Genomic DNA, 9416 nt, shown 5'->3' with positions numbered 1-9416 from the left:
TGGACAGCGGCTGGGAGCTGGCTGGAGGGCGGCGACACGGCAATGGCGACTGCTGTGCGGCTGCGGCGGTCATGGGAGTGGTGTGCGCGAGGACCCGATTGCTTTTTCTAGAAATATTTACAGGACCCGATTGCTTTTTATTTTTTTGGCAGGGACCTGATTGATTTTATGCCACGTCAGTTAACGGTCAAACAAAACGGTCAAACAATCAGAGCTCTTACACGCGGGCCCAACCTGTCATTATCGCGATCGGTTGTAAAACACAAGGCGATTTGGGTTTTTTGAGACAACCGACGAAAAAAGTGGTAGGTATCAGTCACAAACAAAAAAATGATGTTTTTTTGGAACCATAGGACGAAAAGTGGTAGTTTTATGCTATGTACTCCCCTGGAGCTTCGTTTCAGAAGTACACATCAGCCGCTTAAAGCCTGAAACATGGATGGACCTGATTGAAAGACAACGACTTCAATAATAGTTGAATTGTTGACCGAATAGAACAAGTTGCAATTCCAATTTCCAAGAAAAAGACAAGAAGTTATTGAGAGAAGGATACGTGAAACAGTGAAATCCCTGCTGCAAAGTTGACCATTTATTTACTGAGAAACAATTGATCCTGAGGACCTTTGTACGAAATATAGCAAACTAATTACTCGTATATATCATTGTATTGTCACCACACAACTGAAATAAGTAACCTTTTTCACTTATCTCCAGCGTGATGGATGATGAAATTTGAGCACGAGTGGCCTAAATTGGACGATGCCGTGGGGTCTACATCCTTATTTCAGGAGTATACATCAGCCAGCTAAAATAAAAGATGATGCCGTGGGGTCTGCATCCTTACTGTCATCTACAACGCTCAAACTTAATAACAATGACTTCTCAACTAACTATTAATTGCATCATTGACGAACTAGAACCAGCTATCATTCTCAAGTAAGGGACAAGCACGCCAATCAGTTTCCTATTTAGTTATAGTAGATGTATATCGCTTCTCTGGAGTGTGTACCACTAGTTGATTTCTATAATAGCGTCCATTTGTGATCATTCCATAGATCAACTCGAGTGCCTCAACAAATATGGATGCACGCTCTGCCTCTCTACTCCTACTAAATTTGGTTCATCTGTTTTTGCGCATCTCAGCTCGTGAATTCCTCTTGCCAGGCTCCTCTCTCTCCATAGAGGATAGCTCCCATATGCTCCATTCACCAGATAGCACTTTCACCTGTGGCTTCAAAAACATTTCCCGAAATGCCTCCGTCTTCTCTATTTGGTTCTCCAACACAGTTGACAAGACTGTCGTCTGGAGCGCAAATCATCTCCATCCTGTGTACTCCTGGGGATCCCGAGTCATGCTGTATGCGGATGGCGGAATGGTTCTAGAGGATTACAATGGACAGTCCGTGTGGGAAAACAATATCAACTCTTCATCAAAAGCTATAAAAGCTCAGTTATTGGACACTGGGAACCTCATCGTGAAGGGCCAAGGTGATATTATTCTATGGCAAAGCTTTCATTCTCCTACTGATACATTGCTGCCCTATCAGAACATTACTAGTGCTACCAAGTTGGTATCTACTAGTAGGTTACTTGTTCCTGGGCGCTACAGCTTTCATTTTGATGATCAACATCTACTCACATTGTTTGACGATGAGAAGGATATCTCTTTTATCTACTGGCCAAATCCTAATAGTGACATATGGACAAAGCAAAGAAACTCGTTTAATACCACCACAATTGGGGTCCTTGATAGTTGGGGGCATTTCCTTGGAAGTGACAATTTAAATTTTAAGGCTAGTGATTGGTGCATTAGGATTATGAGGAGGCTAACCTTGGATTATGATGGCAACCTTAGATTATATAGTCTAAATAAGACAGATGGAACATGGTTGGTCACATGGATGGCACTTCCTCAGACCTGCTCTATACGTAGTCTATGTGGTATGAATGGAATATGTGTGTATACACCTAGGCCTTCTTGTGCATGTGCTCCTGGACATGAGATCATCGACCCAAATGATAGGAGCCAAGGTTGCAAGCCGAAATTCAATCCTAGTTGTGATGGGCAGGAGATGTTTGTGAAGCTACCAAACACTGACTTCCGAGGTAATGACCAAAGTAAGAATACCTCTGTTTCATTTCATACTTGCAAGAAGATATGCTTGAACGATTGCAGTTGCAAAGGTTTTCTATACTGGCAAGCAAGTGGAGGTTGCTATCCAAAGTCGTCCCTTTTGGGTGGTGAAATGAGGCCGGGTTTGGGCCGTTCTATCTATATCAAGCTTCCTAAGACATTACAGGTCTCAAAGTCCTCAATTCCTCAATCTCAACCTTTTGATCCTAGATATGCTCCTAATTGTAGTGCAAAGACCGAATATTTCACTCCCGATTTTCTGGATCAACCCAAAGATAGTCATAGTGGATTAAACTTGCAGTACTTGTACTTGTTGTATGGATTCTTATTAGCAATATTTTTTGTGGAGGTGATATTTGTGGCACTAGGGTGCTGGTTTGTGTTGAGAAGGGAGGGCAAGCACTTACCAGGAGTATGGCCAGTTGAGATTGGCTACGAAATGATAACCAACCATTTTCGCGGATACACTTACAAGGAGTTGCAGAGAGCGACTCAAAATTTTAAGGATCAAATTGGATGTGGGGCATCTGGTCATGTATACAAGGGGGTCTTGAAGGACAAGAGGGTAGTGGCGGTGAAAAGGTTGGCAGACATAAACCAAGGCGGGGAAGAGTTCCAACATGAACTGAGTGTGATTGGGAAGATTTACCATATGAATCTGGTGAGGGTATGGGGGTTTTGTTCTGATGGCCCACACAGGATACTGGTTCTAGAGTACGTTGAGAATGGTTCATTGGATAAAACTTTGTTTAGTAGCACAAGGTTAATTGAATGGAATGAAAGGTTTAATATTGCTATAGGGGTGGCAAAAGGATTGGCGTATCTTCATCATGAATGCTTGGAGTGGGTTATCCATTGTGACCTGAAGCCTGAAAATATATTGTTGGATGACAACTTGAACCCGAAGATCAGTGACTTTGGCCTTGCTAAACTTGTGAGTAGAGGTGGATCCAATAAAAATGTGTCGAGGATCCATGGAACAAGAGGTTACATAGCTCCTGAGTGGGTCTCTAGCCAACCAATAACAGCAAAGGTTGATGTCTACAGCTTCGGAGTGGTTGTCTTGGAACTACTGAAGGGGGCTCGTGTTTCAGACTGGGCATCAAATGCTGACGAGGAAGTGGAAACGGTCTTTGGATGGGTCATTAGGATGCTTGCAGAAAATCTAATGATGGAGGGTGGCCAACAGTTATGGATATCTGACTTCGTTGATTCGAGATTGAATGGCCAGTTCAATGAGTTGCAGGCAAGAACTATGGTCAAGTTGGCCGTTTCTTGCGTAGAAGAAGATACCAGAAAAAGGCCCACCATGGAAAATGTTGTGCAGATGCTTCTTTCGGTTGTTGATGCATAATGCAACAACATGCTACCCCGCAAAAAAGGAGTTTGAAGTTTTGTATACTATGCAACATGTCATGTAATGCTTATTATAGTTGTATCCACAACAAGGTATCTATGATGTGTATCCTGTTTGAGTAAGCACGTCATGTATCTATATTAGTATATAAGTTCCCTTTTGTTTATGGTTTGAAATTCTTCACCAAGTCGATTTGTAAGTCAGTTATGTATATTGTAATGAAAAGCCACCAGAAAAGCTGCAGATAGCAGCGCCAAATCGATCCATCGATTCTTACATTGTTAGCCAGCTTTGCTGCAGAGGCCGTATGGTTTAGCTGCTGCAAAATCAATAGGCTTCATGTATGTGAGTCGTCGCATGGGCTGATGTGACTGAAGCAGTTCAAGGCCAACATGTCGATGAAATCAAGAACTCCACGAGCCACTAATATGCTAGTATTGAATACCGTATTTGACCACTGCGCCTAACGCAAAAGTTATGCTAGCTCTAATATATAGGAGCTTTCCCTACGAAAGTGTTGTTGTGATCTTGACTCATGTGAGCTCGGGTGAACAATAAAATCTAAAAAAAATGGAAACAATTTCTTTTTTCAAACATTGACAATTGTTGGATAGCTTCCAAAGTTTCGTCATGAACATGTGGTAATATTAAAAAAATGAGATTCATGGAAAATGTTGGAAAACATCGATACTCCAAAATGCTTTTGAAAATAACATTTTGGAGCATCCATTTTTTTTTGCCACGTTTTGCAGGAATGTTATCCGGTGATGAAACTTTGCAGTCTATCAAAACATTTGTTAATGTTTGGCAAAAAAATCATAATTTTTGAATTTTTTTTATTTTACTTTTCTTAGCACTTGTGATGGCAATATTTATAGATTTTTCCTCAATATATATGTGTCGTTGTTCTTGTTCCGCTCTTTACTAGGTCCCTCGGATCTGAGCCGAAGCTCCGAGTTGTGCTGTGCTCTAAGGAGTGCCTCCCCTTTAGACTGCTTTTCAAGTGTGAATAAGTGAAGATATATATCCATGTAGAGGTTTATATAGGATTACATGACAAATAACCAAACCTATCCTTTGGACCAGAAAAGAAAAGGTGTACCATGAATCACATGCTATTTGGTGCGAATTTGTTTTTAAGTTTACATATATTTATTTAAAAAATCTTGAACATTTCAGAAATTCTCGAATGTTTTTCTTAATCCGTGAATATTTTTAAGGTTCCACAGATAAAAAAGATGAAAAGGAAAAAGAAAATACAAAAGTTGTGTCCCATCGCTTTCTGGATGGCAGCACGGGCGTTTGCTTCACATCGAGCACCCTATGAGAGGTTCCTATTTTCCGCCCGTGGGCGGCAAATATGTGTGGTTTTTTTAGGGGTAATGCCAATTTTATTGCTCAAAGTCCACACTGAGTGTGATACACAATGGGTCATGAAGCTTGCCAAGCCACACTTGTCGCCCCTGATCTAAAAAAGTGCATACTTAGCTAACTTATATGGATCAACATTGACCACATGCTTCTCAAAAGTAGAAGTACAATTAAAAGGAGTAGATCTGGTTTTGATTTCAAAAATAGTCAATATACGCCCTGGTTGCCCTTCTGAATGTCACTCACCACCTGTTTAGAATATGAAGCTATCACAAATTTCTGGAGCTGGAGATCTTGAGCTAAGGATATTGCTTCCCTGCAAGCTACCGCCTCCAATGTAGCTGGATCGACTACACCAGCGATGACAAGAGCGGATCTGCCAAGATAATTGCCTTCCCTATCCCGACAAACTACTGATGCGGATCTTCCCCCTGACGCTCTCATGCCTGCATCCACATGGATCTTTTCATATAATATTTAGGAGTGGCTTTCGGACATTGGGTGGCCCTGGCCACTGGAACCCTGTCCATGTTAGGTCTCTGCGGCTCGCTATCACTGTAGGTGTATAAAAAGAGGGGCACGCTTTTGTACCCCTTTACCTGTGCACGGGCAGTCAGAGCCGCGCCTACGGTCACGCCAAGCAGAACAGGGGAGGTGAGCCAACGTAAGAACAAAGCCCAAGATAATCAGAGCAATACCAAGGCCAAGACCACAAGGAGCAGAGGGACGAAGAAGGCTCCCCCGGCAAGACCCTTGCCGGGGCAGCTCACCCCACACCAACAGAGCGAGTCACCCTTGAGCCCACGGTCCCCAACACCATCATCCACGTGGGGCCAGGGCTCGGGAAGGCACCTCTGTGGTGGCATGCAGATCTTGGTGAAGACATATTCAAGATCAGATGAGGATTAGAAGACGACGATCCTCGGCAAGATCCTTGCCGAGGAAGGCCACCAGACCCCAGCAAGGCCCTTGCCGAGGACGACAGCGCGCCACGGCAAGACCCTTGCCGGGCCACCCGGCAAGGCTCTCACCAAGGACGCCAGCAGGGCCACCGCCAGGCCCACGCCAACCAAGCTTCCACCGCCGTTCACATGCAGCTGCCAGCCCAACCAGCTGGGCGGGCACCTGCGTGGCAACGTGCAGCTCCCAGGCCAACTCATCGAGCGCCTGCGTGGCGGCATACAGATCTTCGTGAAGGCTCCGCCACTGCGCCACCTCAGCTGCCTGCCTGCATACATGGCACCACGCGCCTCACTGGCCAGGGCGCGCGTCAAAGCGAGGAGGAGCGGCGACGGACGGGACGGGCCTCGCCCCCATCCCCAATAAAGCAAGGGGACACCTAAGCTACGCATTAAATGCATCTTGTCCTGTAATACGAACGATAAGCTCAGGGCACTGTACGCCTTTCCACCTCCTGTGTGCCACTGTGGCAGCCCCTTCCGACTATAAAAGGAGGCCCAGGGCATACTGGAGAAGGATTCGGCTCTTTCGAACCACGCACTGACCACAGCTAGTTCGAGAGCCCAAGAACTCTCTGAAATACACCCACCAAAGCAGGACTAGGGTTTTACGCATCCTCGCGGCCCGAACCTGGGTAAACGATCCTTGTGCTGTCTACTAGCCCTGCTCTCGTCGCAACCCCGCGCCCCGGCAACCGTAGTAGGGATTCTTGTGATCCCATAGGTGTCATTCCACACCGACATCTTTGGCGCGCCAGGTAGGGGAGCGCAATTGTGAGAATCTGGTCTAGTAGTTAGCCTAGCAGTTCTTCGTCGCCATGGCTCCTAAGAAGAAGACAACCACGGCAATGGGCTCGTTGGGAGCCGAACGGCCCATGCCGGTGCGGACAAGCAGTGGACCAGGCGCAGACAGGACCCGGGCCGCGGTCCGCGAGCACCAGCATCGCCCAGACAGTCAGAGCCTGGCGAGCGGCGTCGTTCGCGGACCAGACGACCGGCCGCACATCGCTAGATCCAAAGACGGAGCCGGGCCCCCCGCAGGCGGCGCGGGGCCCTCCAGGGGTGTCGTTGTGCCACCTCCGGGCGGCGCAGCGACCTCCAAGACGCCCACACCGGCGACCACCGCGCGCTCTTCCCATGGTGCGCGCCGAGCAGCGTCACCACGTTGGTGACCCTGGGCACCGCCGTGGGAAGAGCCCTGTGCGTCATCCGCAAGATGAAGGGGTTCAGCACGCTCGCCGAAGCGCTGGCGAAAATGGCACGCAGCCGCTGGGTCATAACGGAGCTCCTTCTAACGTAGTTAGAAGTCGAAGCGCGCCGCGATCCGCGCAGCTGTCGCCGCCGCCCGCGCCAGCGGATGCTTTGGCGCGCGCGCAGCTGCTCCTCGACTTCCCTCCTGCTGCGGAGAAGCTCGACGAGTGGAGGGCCACCATCCGGAGCCTCGTCGCCGTCTCAAACAAAGACGGTCCGCGACCAGCGGGGCCCTCAGGTCGGCGTTCCATCGAGCCACCACATGCTGGCGCTGGGAGGACCGGGGGAGCTGCGGCCACGGTGCACTCTCCTCCTCCTCGCCAGCCGCCGCGGGCATCGGCCCGTCGCGACGACGCTTGTGATAACATCTCCATAGCGTCGTCCGACCCGCGGACCCTCCGCGACCAGCGCCAGGTCCTTCGGGAGCGAGCTCACAAAGACGCTCGAACCACCGTCGAGCGTCGGCGCGAAACGCACCGCCAGCCGGACAAGCGGGCGGGACCCGCTATGGACCACCCGGCACCGGGGGGCCCCGGCGGCCTACCTTACGAGGTGGGCTGCCCGGCCTTTACCCATGAGCTGCGGCAGTTCCAGTGGCCGTCCCACCGCACGTTCAAGCCCGACGTCGGCGAGAAGTACACTGGCAAGACCCATCCGTCCGAGTTCCTCAGCATCTACATCATCGCGATGCAAGCTGCTGGGGCTCGCGACGACAAGGTGCTTGCCAACTATTTCCCGCTGGCGCTCAAGCCCAATGTGATGTCTTGGTTGATGCACTTGCCGGTGGATTCCATTTCTTCTTGGTCGGATCTGTGCCATGAGTTCGTTGGCGCCTTCACAGGAGGCCACCAAGCTCATGGCCAGGCCAGTGATCTGCATATCATTCCCCATAAGGAAGGGGAAACCCTGCGCAAGTACATCCAGAGATTCAGCCGGGTGCAGTACAACATCCCCGACCTTCATCATGCCGCTGTGATCAGCGCGTTCCACCAGAACGTGCGCAACCGCAAGATGCGCGAAGAGCTGGCGATGACCAAAGTTAAGGATGTGGCCGAGCTCTACGTTCTGGCCGATAGGTGCGCCCGGGCTGAAGAGGGAAGGAAGTACCCCGGCGAAGACGCCGGCGCGGAAACCGACTCTACCGATGAAGACGTCGCCACCCTGACGAAGAAGGGCCGGCGTCGCAACAAGAAACGCAAAGGCAAGGCCGTGCTTGCCGTTGAGGGATCTGACGATACCGGTGCCGGCAAGAAGGTCAAGGCAGACGCCCCCGACAAGGAGATTGCCGGGTGCGCCGCCTGCCGGGCCTTGGCGGCTACCAACAAGCCAGGAAGCTCCGGCAAGCAATACTGCAAGATCCACCGCACCAAGGGCCACGACCTCCAGAACTGCCGACAAGTCGAGCTGCTTGCTGAGAAACAAAAGGCTGAGTACGAGAGGCGGGACAAGGAGAAGGACCAGGACGGTGCTGAGGGATCCGGCAAGAAGCGTGGCAGCCAAGGAGGCCGCCCCGGCAAGGACAACCAGTAAGAGAGGCCCGCCCGGGGCCGCGACAAGAAACAAGAAGATGATGATCACGACGAGGACGACGAGTCTGGTGAGCAAGGGTTCCAGAAGGCTACGGAGGCCATGTGCGTCGATGGCGGCGCCTCGCTGCATACCTCTCACCGCCAGCTCAAGCAGTGGGCGCGTGAGATTACAGCAGCAGAGCCGTTGTTCGACGCTCAGAAGCCGCTGAAGTGGTCTAGCACGCCCCTCATCTTTGACGCCGAGGACCACCCTGACCGCACTGCCGCGGTCGGTTGTTTGCCATTGTTGGTCTCACCAACGATACACAACCTCAGGGTGAACAAGATGTTGGTTGACGGCGGGGCCGGCCTAAACCTGATCTCACCTGTCGTGATCAAAAGGTTGCAAATCCCTGATGGAGACCTCGAGGAAACGGGCACGTTTCAAGGGGTCAATCAGGGGAGGAGCCAGCCGAAGAGAAAGGTCACACTGCCCGTGACATTTGGAGGAGAGTTGAACTACAGGACGGAGAGGATCGTCTTCGACGTGGCCGAGATCCCCTTGCCCTACAACGGGATCCTCGGCCGCCCGGCACTAGCCAAGTTCATGGCGGCATCACACTACGCCTACAACCTGCTAAAGATGCCCGGGCCGTTGACCATCATCTCCGTCCCCTCCGACAAGAAGGACGCGCTGATCTGCGCCGACCAACTCTACCGGGAAGCAGTTGCAGCAGCTGCCGTCAAGGCACCTGCTCCTGCCGCTGAAGGCCCGGGAGGGAAGAAGAAGCCCGCCAAGACCTCTCGCACCCACTCCGGCAAGCGCACCTCCTCGG

General features: G+C 50.5%; 1 protein-coding gene across 1 annotated transcript; it reads left to right on the top strand.

Moving 5' to 3' along the window:
• The first annotated feature begins 962 nt into the window (after positions 1–962).
• Positions 963–3757, top strand: LOC123170203 (putative receptor protein kinase ZmPK1). Its single transcript, XM_044588037.1, has one exon. It carries the CDS (start codon positions 1080–1082, stop codon positions 3486–3488), a length of 2409 nt encoding a protein of 802 aa, XP_044443972.1. The 5' UTR covers positions 963–1079; the 3' UTR covers positions 3489–3757.
• The last annotated feature ends 5659 nt before the right edge of the window (positions 3758–9416 follow it).

This window comes from Triticum aestivum, chromosome 7D (genome assembly GCF_018294505.1).
Source record: "Triticum aestivum cultivar Chinese Spring chromosome 7D, IWGSC CS RefSeq v2.1, whole genome shotgun sequence".
In the NCBI taxonomy this organism is placed as follows: domain Eukaryota; kingdom Viridiplantae; phylum Streptophyta; class Magnoliopsida; order Poales; family Poaceae; genus Triticum; species Triticum aestivum.
This window is presented reverse-complemented; position numbering and strand designations above follow the sequence as displayed.

Bases quoted from the DNA above. Each gene is read 5' to 3' on its own strand.
- LOC123170203 (XM_044588037.1), top strand. From the start codon at position 1,080: ATGGATGCACGCTCTGCCTCTCTACTCCTACTAAATTTGGTTCATCTG.